Raw genomic sequence first — 18,699 nt, forward strand, 5'->3', positions numbered from 1 at the left:
TAGAGCTGAGTAAAAAAGTTAGCGCCGCACTCAAAACGAAATGCCGCTCAGCTCAACCCACCGGCGACAGCAAAAACAACAGCATAGATGAGCGCGTGCGCAACTGAGAGAGTGTTCGGTGAGAGCGCATTGCATAAAGAAAAATAAATTTAAAAAAAAAAACAATTTAAAGCAAAAGAAATCAAAGCCAAAGCTGTTGAAAAAAAGCCGCACTCTCACACACACACACACACATGCAAACACATATGGGAGCAGGGCAGAGCGACAGCTTAAGCTCAATTCAATGGCGTTTTGTGCGAGCGAGTGAGCGCCATAAAATAAAATGCCACTGCTAGTGCTGTTGTTGTTGCTGCTATTACTGTTTTTGGTTATTTTTGTTTTTTGTAACTTAACTTATTACAGCAACAAAAAACAGTTGAGGGAACAAATTTTGTTGTTGGGGATGCTGCAACGTTTGCTGCCTTCTGACTCCTGCTGCTTCTTCTGAGCTGCTGCTGCTCTGCCACCGCAGCTGCTGCTCTGCCTCGGTAGTCGCATAGTCGTCGTCGTCGTCGTCGTCGTCGTCTTCGTTCGATGAATGATGTTGCGTCTGTTCGCCACTTGCTGCCAACAACTACCTGCGCGACCACACACACACGCACACACACACTCACACACATGTCGCTATCGCTGTCGACGTTGTCGTCGCTGTCGCTGCTTTAGCCTCACGTGTGTGTCCATTGACGACGTCGTCGTCTGCTTTACTCGCCAATCAAATGGGGCGGGGCTTAAATCGTTTTTATTTTTGTGTTCTTTTTTCCTTTTTATATTTCTTCTTCCATGTCGTGTGACACTTGCGCCTGTACTGGTCTCGCTGTTCTGTTCGCAAGCATTTGTATGTATGCGCGCATGTGTGAGTGTGTGTGTGTGTGTGTGTGCGTCTGTGTATGTCGTATACGATTTGGTTTTGGTTTTTATTATGCGAATTATCGAAAATTGAGCACGTCGAGAAGTGCGCCCGCACACGTGTGTGACGGAGTGATACTTTCTGAGTGCGTTTCATCTGAGTGAGTGAGTTTTTGGCTCTTTTGGGGCGGCCGGCGTTGGGAGTTGAGCTTTTGCTTCGGTCCACAATTTAGAGCTCATGTCGAAAAGGGGCAATTAAATATAAAATATATCAGTTAGTTCCGGCACTCACTGCCTTTCCTTGAAAATATTTTAATGCCCAAGTAACTGATGATGAGTTTTTATTAAATGATCGTTATTTCAATATTTTGGGTCATAGCACTATTCTGGTCTTAATTCAGTTAAAAGGAATTAAAGAACATTATTTTTAAATTGCGAAAATATTTGAAGCTTCATTCCGGATCGAATGAAATATTTCTTTCCAGAGCGTTTCGGCTGTGGCCTTCAAAACCACATCAGATCTGGCGATATAATCTCATTTGCGATTATCTGTAGCTAAGAAAAATTTCCTTACTGATATCGATATCGAATTCTTTATTTTTCTGTATATTTCGATTAGTTTTTAAACGACTTCAAAAAGGAGGAGGAGGTCTGCAAGTTGAAGAATTTGTTAAGTACATTCAAAAGATTCGAAGCACTTGAAGCGAGCATTCCAAGCTAGCGAGCGCTCGTATTAAAGAGATTTTATTCAGAATTTGTACAACGTTTCTTCTTTTCAATTCGAGCTTAAACAAATTTCGTTCCTAAAAAACTGTACGATAGTTCGGATTCAACAGTACGAGCATTTCATCATCGAGGGTCCTTCAAAGTTAATGCCGAATAGTAAATGTAGCCCGCAGAGCTTTCAGATTAGTCGAAGGACATCGAGAAGGCTCACGCACTCACACACATCCAGTAAAGCAGCCGATTATTGTGGGGATTGTGGACGATGATCGTTTGGATTCCAGCAATGGGGCGGATGCAGATTCTTCAGTTGACTGCGATGTGGCTGGGCCACGGGCTGATCACGCTGTTGCTCACGCAGCTGCTCACGAGCGTGAACACGCTGCTGTCGATTCGCAATGCGTCGGCTGCGACGGATGGAGGAGCGGACGGCGTTCGCATTGCTGTTGCTCGGCACGGGCGTTAGGGCGGGTGTGTCCGCCGGCGTCAGGGCTGGCGTGGACGATGGTGTGCAGTCTGGGGAGGAGCCGGGCGTGGTCTCTGGGGTGCTGGCGGGCGTTGGCGGCGGAGCTGGCGCCAACACATTCAGATCCACGCCGGGAAAATAGATGGAGGTGCGCGGCATATAGATCGGTGTGGACTCCATGTGGCAATCGGCGATGCTCGAGGACTCGTGCAGCATCGATATGTCGAGGGCTTGTCGTCGGCTGACGGCATCAGCGGCATCCATGGTGATGGTGGAGAAGGGCGGCGCTTCATAGAGACGCCGGCTGGTCGACGGGAAGCTGGGAAGACGTCGTCGTTCCGGCACACCTCTATTGCCTCGTTTGCCTCGTTTGCTCTCCTGGCATCGATGGTCCGTTGTGTGCTCCCTGTGGCCAGGGCTGTCGTTGCCACTCAATTGACGCTGAGGCAATATAAAGGTGGTATTCGAGTAGCTTTCCCGCAGAGTCTGCCGTCCCAGCTGGCGCTGCCAGAGCTGTGCACGCATCCGCTGCCAGAGTTGTCGCTCCTCCCGCTGCTGCTGGTGCGGCAAATGCGTTCGAGTGCTGCTGCAATGCAGACCCCAGCCAGCAGTCGCAATGCTCCCACTCTCTGGCTGTCCTGGCAACCCATTGCGCTCTTCATTGGACTCCATGGCGCCGTTATCCAAGCCATCAGAAACAGCTGCTGCTGATGTGGAGGGCTCCTCGGCACTGTTCTCTGGGCTCTCCGGGCTCTCAGTTTCCGGCGTTAAGAAGCTGCTCCTCCTCCTGAGAATTGCACAGTTCCGACTACAGCAGGGCTGCTGGTCCGCATCGGAGGAGCTAGAAGTCTCCTCTGTAGCCACCAATGGAGCTGCAAGCGGCTGCGGAACAGCACAGTTACGGCTCACTTGAGTGCCGCCAGAGTTGCCATCGTTGCCAGCGGCGGAACGGGACACGTTTATCACAGTCATGGAAGAGGAGGCGGAGGCCACCAGCAGCGGTTCAGCGCCTCCCAGGCGGCGATGGCGCCACTCATGAGTTTGCACAGGATCTACTGTAGAGGATCGGGGTCTAACAATAGCCACGGGGCTACGTGGACGCTCCATGTCCGTAAATAGCGGCATTTCTGTCTCTTCGCGCTTCGATTGCGAGAATTTTGGTTTCCCCCAAAAATTTGAATGCAAAAAAAAGAGCTCGTATTGTAATTATTGAAAATTTTCGCTTAGAAAGGACCCGCAGAAATTTTGTTGCAATTTGGAAAAATCGAATTTTATTTTCTAATATTTTACGAGCTCTTCACTTTTCGACAACCGAAATGAATTGACAAGAAAATAGCTGACAGCGGAGACAAAGCTTAGCTTATTGCCATCGGAAGTGCATTAAGGGGAACAGAAATCCAAATAGTTAACAAATTCAATTGAAAATCGTCCTTTTTTTGCGCTCAATCAAGTTCGAAAACATTTCGAGCCCCTCCGCTCGATTGCAACTGCAACTCAAACTTCTCCAACATGCGGATACGCACAGACGCACACACACATATGTATAACAGCAAGCAGCGAGAGAGGCCAGCGCAAGAGAGCGAACGCTTGCGAGTGGCGGAATGAGTGAGTGAATTGTAAGTAAAACCGGCTTCTCTCTCGCTCTCTTGAGTGCCTGTGCTATTCTTATTTGATTTCAATGCTGCAGCTCATCCGCATACATAGTTCTTGTTGTTGTAGTTGTTATTACAAACACTTGTTCGTTTTGTTTATTGCACTCGCCCCAGCTTAGGACCAACAATTTCCCCATCTTGCAATCCATTGCCAATTGGATGGATGGGCTGCTCAGTTAGTTGTTCTTGTTGGGGGTGGGGGTTGGAGGTGGCACAACTTTGTCAGCACACAGAATTCACATTTTCACTCGTTACGGAAATATTCATGGTCGCGGGTCGTGCGCCAATTTCTTGGTATTTACTTGCGCATTTCTTAAGAGCAGTTCGCACCGAACGGGCGGAGGAGTGCTTTCCCAATTGGTAATATGTGGTGGGGTGTGGCGGGGTCGTGGGGCTAGTGGCACTCAGACTGTCATAGAAAACAGTTTTCTGTTTACATGCAATTCTTGAAAAGTGAGTAGCTAAAGAGAGAGGGAGGGGGAATTGTGATTGTTTCTATTTAATCATTTAAATCAATTCGCAAATCGTGATTTTGTTTAAATTTTAAAAGATTACAAATTTCCAAGAAACTTACCGATCAACGATTTAAGTTGCTGTATTGATTTATATTTTGTGTTGAGTTCAATTTTTCAAAGAATAAAGGAATTTTGATTTGGAAAACTGTAGATGCTTACGAATGTGTGACAAGACTAATAAATGCGTTCCAAGTTCTGCTCTAAAGGAATTTAATAAAGCATCTATTTAAAAATCATGCTTATCGTTTTTTAAATACTTTATTTATTGCAAGTCCTTTTCATGTATCAACGAGACATAAATCAATGCCAATCAATGTCTCAATCAAATAAAAATGTGCACATGAGTGCTGTCTCTCTTTTTTTGTTTGATGAGCCCTTTCGTTGCATCCATTGATTGGCGTCAATTATGTTTGGCGCTCATGTGTCTAAATGAGAAAGAAAGTACGAAAAAATGAAAGAAAGCGTTTGCCTTTTACACACTCACACACACACACTCACACATGCCAAACTGTACAAGAAATGGTTGGTTGAAAAGCAAGAAAAACAAAACAGCAACAAAAACAACAACAACAATAGCGCTGAGGAAAAAATCTAACAGCAATGAAATGAAATGAGTTTCGGCAGCAGCGGCAGCAGCCCGAACGTCGCGTCGCCTCGCCGAGTAGGTGGCTGCACCACCCACTCCCTCCGCCCGCCCTGCATTCACTGCTCTGCGTGCCCAGCCTGCCTAGCCTAGACCAACCAACTCCCACTCCCGCTCCCACTCTCTGTCTTGCCATTCCTCTCCCATGAAGTTTTGGTCCCCCATCTCTCTTTTCCCACAGTTGGTTCTGCCGCGTCGGCTGCTGCGTTGGCGATGGCGATGGCGGCGACGGCGGCGGCTACTGCTGCTGCTGCTGCTGTTGTTGTTGTTGTTTGTACCTCTGCCAGCGACTCCGACGACTCTCCTGCTGCAACGCATTATTACTGCTCTTGGCTTGGCTTAACTTGGCTCTCTCTGTGTGCGGTAGGCGCCCTCCGGTTAGTGGGTAGTGGGTGTCATTCTTGCTGTTACTCGCTGGTGTGTGGGTTAAGGTTGCTGGCCCCTCTCTCCCCCGCGGCTGCTGCAATGCACTTGGCGCTCGCCGCTCACCGCTTGCCGCTTTGAGTTCGCCTTCTCGATACAATTTGAACTTTTCTTTGCACAAAAAGAGTAGAAAGAGAGTAGAAGAGCGAGCTATTTAGATTTGTTTTATGTGTGTGATTTTTTTTTCTTTGCTTATTTTTTATGAAATATTTAATATTCCGTGTACATTTTGGGAGAGAGCAGGAGGAATTGATCTGATTTGGCAATTTACAGAAAAAACTGCCGAGGAAGCTCTAATTGGTAGCCAAATAGATAGTTTTTTTTTTTAACAATTTTTAGAAGGCGCTGTGAGCGTTCCTGAAATAGATGATTTTCCTTCGGTTAAGATGTCAAATTTATTGTGAATGTGTAGACCCCCTGGTTTTACATATCAGAGAGATGGTTGCCTTCACATTGAAAAATAAAAACAAGAATGACAGCCAACCTTTTCCCATCTAGCATTTATTAATTTTCAAAGTGAAAATTCTATCCTCTATGCTATGGAAAGGTTATGAAAATTCGCTCAGCATTGGGGTAAAAGGGTTCCATGAACTTCGAACTTGTTTATATTTAAGCCAAATCAGAACTGAGAGCTGTTCTAAGAATTAACTGTGAAACATAAGACGCTTAAACGTTTTTACACAAAACATTCATTTGAATGAATGTACATAAAACTTGTAGAAAAATCAATCCGGATCAATGGAGTCCCAGAATTTCACTTACCATTCCGATAAAGCCACATTTCTTCAGTGTCTTCGCAAGCGTTGACCTTTGAGAATGCCTGCCTGCCTGGCTGCCTGCCTGGCTGCCTGCCTGCCTGTTTTCCTTTCAGGCCATGTGACCTTTGGCAGCTAGTCAAAGAAGCCCCAACAAAGCCTTGCCTACAATTGCATTGCCTTCCCCAACTCCAAACCCAACCTCCTCCCAAATCCCAAATCCCAAATCCACACTCACACAGAGAAAGAGAGAAGCTCAGATTTAGCGAGACGCCAGCTTGAAACACGACAACTAGCAAACCAGACACAATAATAATTTGAACTACCCACGGCCATTGGACCGGACCGACAAGCCAAAGAGCTGCAACAACAAAGAAGCGAACGAGTGCAAAGCTGGCGCTGCTCTGACCATATGTTTGCCCCCCAACACCAAGGCAAAAACTTAATTCATAAGCAACAAAAACAACAATAGAAAGCAGCAGGAGCGACAGCAGGAACAAACAGCAAGACTCCTCCACTTCCCCTTAACTAAAAGAAAAAAGATGAAAACTACCAAACACTCAGCAGTAGTCGGTAGTCGGTAGTCGGAAGTCAGCACTCACAATCACAATCACTCGCCCAGCCACCCACCTCTATGGCCATTGCCATTCTCACTACTACATACATATGTACTACATATGTGTGTATATGCACTCCACTCAATCTGCGGCTCAATAAACAAAACTATAGGGGGCAGAAAAATGAGCGCATTGCAATCTCCTGACGAGCATTTTCCTATAAGTTTTTCCCAATAAGAAAAAAGGCGCAACTCACACACACATCGAGAGGAGTGAAGACAGACGTTGGCAGCAATGGCATTAGCGGCGCCTCGTTATGCGTGCAAGCGAGACAGACAACAAGGTTTGAATGAATGAATTTCAATACACATGCAACTGACAACAGTTATCAAGCACCAGCAGCAGCAGCAGCAGCGGCACCAACAACAACAACAGTTGAACACGAATAAAAAAAAAACAACACATATAAACAAAAACAAAAAGTAAAGCAAAACCTTTTAGCATGTGGACTAGAGAGGAGAGAGAGCGCCAACAACGACGGCGACGACGCCAATGATTGAGTGACTGTGACTCTCTCTCTCACAACGCAGCGCGTTGTTGGTTCGTTTGTTCGGCCTGCGTCGTCATCGTTGTTGTCGTCGTCGTCGCCGTCGTCGTATTTGTTGGTTGGTACGTTCGGTTTGGTTCGTTTGCTGCTGTCGCAGTCGCCGCTGCCCAAACTGTGTGTTCGAGTGTGCGTCTGTGCGCCTGTATGGGTGCGTTGTTTGTGTGCGAGGGTTGTCCGCGCTTCGTTAAGGTTCGATTTGTTCAGTCATCAACTGAATTCGTGACTGGCAACGTCGCTTGTGCCCTCTGTTACTCAGAGCTCTGCGTGTGTGTTGGGACGTTTTCACAGTCGTCGTCGACGACCAGCGACAACAACGTCAACGACAAACGACAGACCAAAAGAACAAGCATAACAATAATAATAACAACAACAAAAAGAAGAAGCGAAAAAAAAAACAAGTAGCATCTGTGGAAGCGGCACGCAGCATTATAAACAAAATCATAAAAACCAAAACATAAATTAATTATCAACAACAGCAACAGCAACAACAAATGCAAAAGGCTGCGACTAAAAGATTTAACATTAATTTTTTTTTCACCCACCTTGTCGCTTCTTTTGTCGCCAGCAATGATTTCAAGAAATTTTTTGTTTAGCGCAAAGTAATAATAATAACAACAACAACAACAACAGAAGCAGCAGCAGCATCAAGAAAATTAAAAAATCTATTTGAGAGAAACGCGTGTGAGTGTGTGTGTGCGAATGCAAAACAATTGCAACAGCCGACGCGGCATGTAAGAGAAGATCGAATCAAAAAAAAAAAAGTATTAATAAAATTCAATTCAAATCCATAGAGCAGTGCAGATTTTTTTTTATTGTGCGATCCGATGATGGCTGGAACGTGTGTTAAGAAAGCGGCCACAACAACAGCAACACCAACAAAGGCAACAGTAACAACAACGTGAACAACAAACGCTGCAAAAAATTATTAAACAACAAATATACACACACATTCTAGCTATATATGTGTATATATAATCTGTTGGTCATGGCAAATCGGTGCAGCGCTTTGTTTAACAACGCGGCGCACGCGGCAGCTGACAAACCGATTTAGCGGCCACAACAACAACAGCAACATCAACTAAAAGCGCACAACAGAGAATTCTCGGGAGAATTCTGAATAACATAAAAATTTGTACAAACAAGTGTGTGTGCGTGTGTGTGCCTCCGCCTCCGGCTCCTGTCTCTGTGCCTGTGTGTGCGTGTGTGTGTGTGTCTTTGTGTGCCTCTCTGTGTGCGTGTGTGTGCAACAACAACAACAACAACAGCAACAACTTCCAAAACAAATTTGTGCAAAATTTTCTCGGCACAAATGAATTTTTTTAGCACGAAAGCAACACAAAGTTTGTAAAACCAAAAAGATTCAAAAAAAAATCGAAATTCGAAAAAATTCAAGCAAAACAAAGTGCAGTTGACAGTGACTTGAAAGCCACAGAAGAGATCGAGGGCTACAGAGCAAGAGATAGAGAGAGAGAGAAAGAGCGAGTGTGTGTGTGTGGGAAGAAGAAAGCACAACAACAACAACATCAAGCAACAACAGCAACAAGCGTCGCAAATTCTCAATATAAATAATTAATAAATAACTCGGCATAAATGTTGCAAAAATTTGATCACCACGCTTCATATTATTCATCAACAATACCAGCAACAGCAGTAACAACAAATGTATTAACTGCAATTGCAACAACAACAGCAACAACAACGCCAATAATAATAACAGCAACAACAACAACAACAACAAGTGCAGCTTGGGCGGCCAAACAACAACAAGCAGAAGACGAAATACTAGAGCAGTATTAGAAAGAAAAGTAGAAACAACAACAACAACAACAACAAATCACAACATCAACAACAACAACAAACAAAACACACACACAGCCCACGAATGCAGCCAACATTGCCACAAGCCGCTGGGACAGCCGATATGGATCTGACGGCTGTTCAATCAATCAACGATTGGTTTTTCAAAAAGGAGCAAATTTATTTATTGGCACAATTTTGGCAACAGGTAAGCACAAGAAACCGAAACCGAAACCCCAGTGTTACCCGAAAACCTACATAGAACGCCTCTCCCCCACTACCGCCTTCCCAGCCCCATCAACCAGACTAGTGAGTGCAAAAAATAAAAATATAGATCTATTGTGCGTGTTGAGTGAAAAGTGTTACAAAGTACCTAGAAAGTTAAAAAAATTTTAAGAAATGTGGAGAAATTCTTTCTTTGAATACGAATTGAAATTGGAGAATTCAGAAATACTCGTATGTCCAAGCAATGTTTATAACTCAACTTTATTTGGCATTTAAAGAAAGAGTGAGAGTTTAGTTTATTTATCCCAAAAAACACAATCTCTGCAGAGGACAAAAAATTTTAAAAATAGAAATGAAGCTCCCGTTTCGAATGAACCACAACAATGCCTGAGCGATTATAGTGTTTGAGCTTCAATCAAGCAGCAGCATATTGAACAAAACGTATACTAATAGTTTTTGGGAATGTTTTTAATAATAATTGTTGAAATGAATAAAATTCCTAATGGCGGATCTACTTGAAAATTGAAGAAAATTGAAGAATCAATTAGTTTGTAGGCATCTTTCAAGTAGTACAGAAATTCTGCAGGAATGTTATGATTACACATTTTGATTGATGTGCAGAAAATTCATAATTTAATATCAAAAAGTATCCATAACATTAACCTAAACATTGAAACAAAAGCAAAACTAAATTAGAAGTTGACTGAAAATTACAAAAAGCGTACCAGAAATAGGATTTGAAGATAAAAATATGTTTAACTACAAGTATGTGCCATTTATATCAATCAAAATTTCATTCGGAAACAGAGGAAAATAGTTGGGCTATAATATATATATATATATATATATATATATAGATATAGTATATATATATATATATATATATATATAATATAGATTATATATATATATATATATATTATATATATATATATATATATATCTATATATATATATATCTATATATCTAATATATATATATATTTTATATTGGACTATAATCAAAAATATTTATTGTTCTTCTGCAAACAATTATTTCAAAGTTTCCCTTTTTAGAGTCAATGCCAAGCTGTGTGCAAATTATTTGCATGTCTGGCCATAACTTGGCAGGCAAACAAATACAAATCGATAAGCCAGCCAACAGTTGAAAATGTTGTTCACTCACTGATCAGCCAATACAGATATAATAATTTGGTTGCATCTATCAGTCATTAGTTCGGATTCCCTATAGCCTCCAATTTGAATTCGTGACGTTCCACTATTCAACTGAAGTTAATACAAATACATAATAACAACAGCAACAAAAACAAAAACAAACAATTGCAACTGCAATATCTAAAGATTATAAACTATTTCTTTACACTGCATGCTTCGTCTCCCCCGCCCCTTCCCCGTGTGCCGTCATTTCAACAATTGTGTGGCCAACTAATTGAGTTTGCGTGTCTGCGCCAATTGTTTTATTGATTTCTGAAAATTTGTTTACAAAATGTAAAATGCAATATACAACAACAACAACAAGCAACACAAATATGCATAGCTAATAACTGAACAATTTCTTGGCTGAATAAATTGCAAATTGTTTGTATAAATGAGCGCCCAATGTGGGGCCATTAAATTCCCAAGCGACACTCTATTTATTTGTGTTGTAAGACCCATGTGGCATTACGATCCGACCAGATCGAAGCCTCTCTCATATCAAATGGCCACCCAATGTGGGGTTTGTTTGGCAAAAGTTTCCAATATAGTATTGCAATCATTTTCTTGTTTCGTGGAAACAACATTTAATGGCACTCAAGATCAGCAATGACAACAACAACAACAACAGACCAAGACGAAGCAGAAGAAGAAGAAGAGACGCACTCAAGTCAAAATTATTTGTGCAAAACAGCAGTCGTTGTCATCATCACCAGCAACAGCAACGGCAACAGCAACAGAAGCATTGGCAGCCACATCATCGTCAGCGGCTTCGTCTAAGGACCAGACAACAAATTTGGCCGACAGCCAAACTTTAAACAAATAAGGCGGCAATAACAACAGGCTGGTCCCAGACTCTGCCCCCTTCTAGCCGCCGCCTCCGCACGACCCCTCCACTACCCCGACAGACAGCGGAGGAGTGAAAAAACTATCCATAGAAGACAAATATGATTCGTTTCTTGCAACAGAGTGTATGGACGAGTATATATGTCTGCAAGTATTTTTGCCAAGTTAATTAGGTTGCCTAGACATAGGGACACACACACACACACACACATATATATATATGTATGTATGTATATGTATAGATATATGTGTGCTAAGGTGCGGACTTGCCACTCAATGGGATGGATCTGATCTTAGGATCGGGGGCCAGGCGTCGACAGCTGTTTGCCGCACATTTTTGTGCTTCTTGCCATATTTTAATTGACATTTGTTGTTGTTGTTGGTGTTGTTGGTGTTGCTAGTTCTGGGGGTGCACAGCAGCTGGCTTGATTGCGGCTTATCAGTAAAAGGTAGAAACATTTGTGCATCAATGCCGCACTGATTGATTGAACGAGCGAGCGAGCGAACGAATTGTAAGGAAAGATCGTTGGCAGCAAGCAAGAAATTGCTGCGAAAACAACAACATTCTGCACTCTCGCCACTCTATTCTGTATATTTTGTTAAGTAATTTCCTGAAAATCCACACATTCCCACACACACGTCCATTTAGTCTAGCTAAGCGACAAGTTCCTAGAAATTGGCAACTAGCGAGTCAGTCAGTCGATTGATTCGGCTTGTTGTTCTGCCGCCGGCAATATTTGCATGCTTGCATGAAATTCAATACAAATGAAAATATTTGTGCACACAACACACACACAGACATACACATATGTATATATACTTATGTACATTTGTATAGATGTGGCATATCTGTAGAATCGTCAGCTCTCTGCCTGATTTCTGGTCCATGGGTGCGCGCAAAAATGTATTTCTTTTTTGGTTTCTTTTTTTTTTTTTTTGCAATCGCAATTAGTGCAAAATGCAGTCTGCCTTAATCAATAAAAGTTAAATAAGCAAAACGGCCATACGCCCCAAAGACACCCACACACCCGCAACCGCACCTCCCCCTTCCCAGCCAGCCAGCCAGCCAGTCAGCCAGCCACGCCCCTGAGAGCAGCATTGGAATATTCTTGCACTTTTTTTTACGAGTAGTATTTAGCAAAAATTCGTAGAAATTTATTATATACGAGCACCTCTCAATACAAAACTGAATAATACATACGAGTATATATATATATATATATATACATACATATATATAAATCTGTATATATGCTTGGAGTGAGTTCCATGGAGCTTAGGAAGCGGCAGCAGCCTTGCTCGGACGCTTAACGAGCATTTGATTTGTTATTAATGGGCAGTGAGGCGCGTTGGCTGATGAACTGTTGGCTTAAAGACTAAACAGAAATCTTGAGCACACACACACACACACACACGTGTGTATACCTACATACATCAATTGCTGATAAATGGCCAAGTTGAGCTTTCGGCGCGCCCAGCTAATAGTTTCATTCGAACAAAAGCTATTGACTGGCTGACTGACAGAATGACTGACTGACTGACTGACTAACCGATGGACTTCAGCAGCAAGCCAAGCATCTGTGGAACTACTTATTATTAGTTAAGAAGCTGAAAATAAATATCTAGCGACTTGAAAAATAAGTGCAAGAAAACGCTCCCAAGAACTAACTGAATGAACAAAATCTATAGCCAGTTCCAAAGTTTAATTGCAATTAAAAAAACAAAAAAAAAAATGCATTTCAGATTATGCGTTTTTCTTTTAAAAAAGTTAACTGAATTAATTAATAAAAACATTTATGTAGTCTGAGAGTTCCTTACAAATCAAAATAAACGAACTAGAAACATTTAAGTAAAGATATATACGATTATATTTATATAACTGTACTATAGTGGACAAAATTAATTGATAAAGAAATTTAATTCATAATTTAAAGTGTATATATAAAATATATTGTATATGTAACACATTAGATTATTTTAAAACTCTTCTGGTTTAACCAAATGAACCATTGGATGGAGATTGGAGGCGATGTCTGTACAGTTCTTTAGAATTTTGAATGCCAGATGATGATGATATATGTTCCACTTACCTTGAAATTTAAATCAATGTAGTGTCCGATCAAAAAACAGCAAATTTTCTGGAACTGAGAAATTGTCTCGACAAGTGGTTGCACTGCAAATAGAAATAGTTGGAAATGTTTAGCATATAACTTTTCTTTTTGAAATCTCCGACTTGCTCTGAAGAGCGATCAAATAGTTAAGCAGCTCTAGACTAATATTTTGAAGAACTGAGCAAATTTTCCCTCAAAAGCATGCATTTTTATAGAAGAAGCATAAAATAAACATATACAAGTCATAAAGAAATTCTAAAGTTCAGGACTAGTAATATTAATAGATAGAGAGTAATAGTAAAAGAATTCATTAACCTTAAAACCAATTTTTATTGCATAACAATCGAACATTTGCGGGCCATATTTCTAAAGATTCCAGCAGATTAGCAGAAAATTCAACAAAAGCTTGCGCGTGATTCTACAGATATACTATGTTACTATATTGTATATGAGATATGTACATTCTTGCATATACCTCTATATATGGATGTCTGTGTGTATATGTTATCACAAGTGCCGTTAGGCTGATTGGAAAATACTTAAAATTGTCGATGCCGTGTGGCGTGACACTCGATGAGTCACGGCTATTGGGAAAATAGTGCGGGTATTCGCAAGAAATGTGTATCGATTGTTTATAGAAATGTCTGTTTAGCTAATTACTATATACTATAGTATATGTATGTGTAAGCAGAAAATCATTTTAGATTAAGACTCTCAATCAGTTGTCAGTCAAAATTGATTTCGACGACCATATAATGCCATAAATATAGCTATATATGTATGTATGGCTAATGATACAGTTTTTGGCAGCATCAACAACAACAACAAGAAGAATCAAACTAAACATATTAATTTGTTAACCAAAAATAGAAGTTCATTAAATAATTAAATACAGACAAGTGGACAGACAGACAGACAGACAGACAGATATTTGTGCCATACATACAAACAAATAGAGGGCAGACATACAGCTGTTCAAATTTCATGACTTCATTTCGCTTGATTTGAGTTGTTGTTGTTAGAGTTTGGCTTTCAAGTACATATAAAATTGGCACAGAATTAAGACCAGAAGTCCGATGAAAAAAAAACCAAACCAAAAAACTACAGCACAGCAAACGCGAAGAAGGAGAAGAAAAAAAAAAAAGAAAAACTGAACCGATTCGAAAGACATCGAAACGTAAACAAAACTGAAACCAAAATCGTAAGCTGCAAATTGCTTGATTAACAAAAATTACAATAGTATTAAGAATATAGTAGCCAGCAACAACAACAACAACAACAGCACAACAACAACAATGACATAAGTAGCACACTGGCAACCAAAACCCAAATTTCATTTCCGTGTTGTTTATAATAATAATTGTTGCTGGTGTTCTTGCTATGTACACTATATAGAGTATATATATATATATATTGGCCGATTACTCGATGTTGTTTCGCTGACTGAAAAATGGAAAACCCGGTCGCCCTACACTTATATGTGTATATATACATATATAAACTTGACCCATAAACATGGCATAGTATCGTAAGTTTTCAACTCACCATATAGATATATATATATATATATATATATATATATATATATATATATATATATATATATATATATATATATGTATATGTAAAAAAAGCTATATATGTCGCATTTGACTAAGCAAAACAGTCATTGATTTTATTGCTGAGCCATTGAATTAATAAGTAGAGTTCAGAAAGCAAACAAAAACAATATTAATTGCCAAATGCAGGGCCCAAGAATGAAAAACAAATTGAAAGAGAGTCGAGATGTGTTTGATGCATAGGCCCAATTTTTTATAATCTAAGGTTGTGTGTGTGTGTGTATGAGTGTGAGTGTGCGGCGTTAATCAAATTGGAAACCGGTTCAACGTCTGTCTATGCTCTGTTTCTACCACCGAAATCGGTGCCTCCTGCCTCCTGGCTGCTGCCTTCTTGTTTCCTGTTCCTGTCCTGCCTTGCCGCGCTCGTCCCTTGTGATAGTTTCAAAGTTTTATTTCAAATATGGCGCATTTTACACAGCCTGATAACTTCACGTTTTTCCACACACACACACCCATACACACACACACACACACACACACACACATATGTATATCTCTACATAACTGGCCATTTGCATATGTCGAAATGAGCAGCAGCAGAGGCAGCCTTGAAGGGTTGCCCGCTAAGCTGTTAGATACACACAGCTCGACAGATACAGATACAGATGCAGATATACAGCAGATATATCGCTACAGCCATAGATATAGCCCTAGCCATGCTAGTGGGCGAGAGAGGGAGAGGGAGAGTGCGAGGGAAAGATACAATCGTGGCCTGCCGGCGTGTGTCATATATACACCATGAGTACTATGAATATAATTTTTAGCGTTTTAAGTACAATTTACAATTGACTATTTGCGCTGTGAGGCAGCATCCTGCAACCCTCTCGATGAGTCGACTTGAGCCTGCCACTAATTATGCGAACGATTCAGGCCTGACGATAAGGCGCAGCTAATGAGTCATGGATTGTCAGGATGGCGGGGCGGCGGACGGCATGGTGGCCAGTTGGGCTCTCAAGGGTTAAAAATCATCAAAACCGAACGAAATTGAAAACGCACGTAGAACAGCGTCAAAAGTTCACCCACACATGCAGGCAGCAGATGACAAAAAACAGAAACAAGACGCAAAAGCTACTAAAATGTAGCATGTAGACTATATTATGCGCTCGACTTTATTCCATTCCAATTCAGCCCCATTCATATCTTTTACAGCTCTAGAATATTTTTAAAACGTCACTCTTTTATAGTCCTTCTTAAAATCGTCAGATAATTTGCGTCAGATTACAGGTACAAGCTGGCGAAAACTTCAGTCGTCAACAGCATCTCAAGAAACGAACAAAAACATTGCTTTTTCAATTCAAAATTCCAGTGCTGATTATATATTTTATTTCCCAATTCGTCATTTGGCTACAGAGAAGAGTTTTACAGCAAAAATTCACTTCTGCTCCCATGCCAGTTTCTTGTTATCATACTTTGATGGCTTTGGAAACAATTCTGACTACGCTCTGGAATATTTCTTTATATTTTTTCGCTTCAAAAAAACAGCTTGTCTAAGCAGCATAGCGTAGCTCCAGCGCTATTTGTTATATCGATTACACCAACATGGCCTTACACATAATTTGAACTAAACTTAATATGCATATGGCCGAGAGTATTCTGCATGCCAAATTTTCTGGCGCTAGCGCATGTGGTTCCACAGAACTGGCCGTTCATACAGTCAAACTTTGATGAAAGGCCACGTCTTCTGCTGACTGTCACATACTTTGCATACTATATATGGGCAACTGGCATTATACGCCGGCTCTCAATACAAATAAGGGGCATACGAGTGCGGCGCGCGCTAGCTTAAATATTCTTTTTGAATGTTCCAGTCAATCGCTCGATCGTTGCCAGCAGATATGTTAATATAATTAAATTAATTTGTCAGCACGGAAATTAAAACCACACAGCAGCGCAGCAGTGGCAGCAGTGGCAGCAGAAACAAAAACAACAGAATGTATCTATAACATGCGCTCGCAGCATTGGCGACTCGTCCGTCGATGATGCCGATGCCGATGCCATGTCGACGACACAAAAATGAAAATCGAACAATTAAATGCTAGGCGTGGGCGGCTGAAAGGGTAGGGTAGATCGACAGAGATCGGGGGTCCAGCGCGCTGCGCCACTAATAATGTGAAATAAAAAATCATTTGAAAATTATTATTAAAAATTGAGTTCATGAACCGAGTATAACTCTGTCTCTGTATTGTATGTGTGTGTCTGTTGCGATAACGTGCCTTGACTGACTGTTGATCAATTTTTATTATGATTGCTATAGTTGTTGCCTTTACGGTTAGCTGCATATATATTCATACTATGTGTATAGTATACTATATGAATAGTACAAGTATGTGTATGCGTTTGCCATTAATTATTAATAGCTCTACAGTGGTGCTCTGTTGTGTTGTGGTGTGCTGTGCGGTCAGCTACTTAATTGAAGCGTTTTATGCAGCAACTGAACTGAAATGCGTCAACCGACCCATTATAACTCGGCTCCCCATGCAGCTGGCAAGCCAAACTTTGCTTATCATCATAAGCTATAGCTTTGTGCTTATAACTGTACATGTTGAAGCGAAACGAAACGAAATCGCTGCAATGCTAGTGTTTTTTGTTTTTTTTTTTCTTCTGTTTTTTCTATGCCATCAAAATGGTTAATCTTTCGCCATTTCTTGCATGCCATTGCTGCTGCGCCTCTAAATTGCCAGGGGAGATCAAAATAAATAGAAAAATGTGTATTTCATTGTAATAACCATTAATTGTTCATCTATTGCAAGCAAAAGGAAGGTTTTTTTTTTTTTTTTTGGGGGGGGGGAGGGGAAGAGGTAGAAGAAAGCTCCAAAAATATGACGCATTGTCGCTTTGTGCGACAAAAATATACATATACCGCCTTATAGTGTATATCTGATGGCTTTTGTGCGTACAACTTAATAACAACTAATTGTCTTTTTATATGCAGCCAGTCGGCCAGCCAGTCAGTCAGTTAGTCATTCAGCCAGTCAGCCAGTCAGTCAGTCGGTCAGTTCGCTCGTTTCCCCCCCTCTGGAAACCTGTCTTGAAAATCTCTTTAACGGACAACGCTTGATTTCATTGCACGAAACGTCGTCTTCATCGTCGTCGTCGTCGTCGTCGTCGTCGTCTTTCATCTTCAGTTGTCAGTAATTTGTGCAGCTCAATATATCAGTCGATATCTTATGAGTTTTTAATTTCAGGTTAGGTTAGGTCTCTGTCTCTGGCTGTGTATATATGTGTGTGTGTGTTTGTGTGTGTGTGTGTGGATTGCCCATCAATTTGATTTCCTACAGTGAGTTTTCCGCAGCTCTGAAAAGGACAAATCGTTCGACTGTTCTTGGCCACAGAGGATATTGAATAAAATATCATTTTGTGCACGCCCCTGAACAACAACATCAACAACAACAACCACAACAACTACAACAGAAATAAAACTGAAGGCAACAAAAAAGGAGAAGAAGAGCCATCAGACTGAAGTTCATCACTGCTCGGGTGATGATGATGAGTTTTAAGTTGTCTGCGCAGTCTCCTCTGTCTTGGCCTCAGCCTCAGCCGCAGTCTCAGTCTTAGCCGCAGTCGTCATCGTATTGGCAACTTTTGTGATCGATACGCTGCAATGCAAAAGCCTGCCTTGCCATGCCATACCAGTTCAACCCCTAACCCCCTACCTCCCCCCTCCCCCCCATCATGCCAGAT

The 18,699-nt window shown here is 41.3% G+C and overlaps 1 protein-coding gene and 1 long non-coding RNA gene across 2 annotated transcripts in view; one reads left to right on the top strand and one right to left on the bottom strand.

The window, feature by feature from the left end:
* Positions 1-4,518: 4,518 nt before the first annotated feature.
* LOC115629389 lies at positions 4,519-5,191 on the bottom strand. The gene is made up of 3 exons (XR_003995896.1): positions 5,163-5,191; positions 4,740-4,819; positions 4,519-4,666 (listed from the first exon to the last, which is right to left on the bottom strand). It is a non-coding gene; the product is annotated as an uncharacterized LOC115629389 (long non-coding RNA).
* Positions 5,192-9,000: 3,809 nt separating this feature from the next.
* LOC115629329 (homeobox protein cut) overlaps positions 9,001-18,699 on the top strand; it is a 112,245-nt gene continuing 102,546 nt past the window's right edge. The window contains exon 1 of the mRNA XM_030525778.1: positions 9,001-9,231. Coding sequence (XP_030381638.1) covers positions 9,109-9,231 — 123 coding nt within the window. The 5' untranslated portion in view covers positions 9,001-9,108. The remainder of the gene's footprint in view (positions 9,232-18,699) is intronic.

Source organism: Scaptodrosophila lebanonensis, unplaced genomic scaffold (assembly GCF_003285725.1).
Source record: "Scaptodrosophila lebanonensis strain 11010-0011.00,11010-0021.00 unplaced genomic scaffold, SlebRS2 tig00000142-arrow-arrow-pilon, whole genome shotgun sequence".
Lineage (NCBI taxonomy): Eukaryota > Metazoa > Arthropoda > Insecta > Diptera > Drosophilidae > Scaptodrosophila > Scaptodrosophila lebanonensis.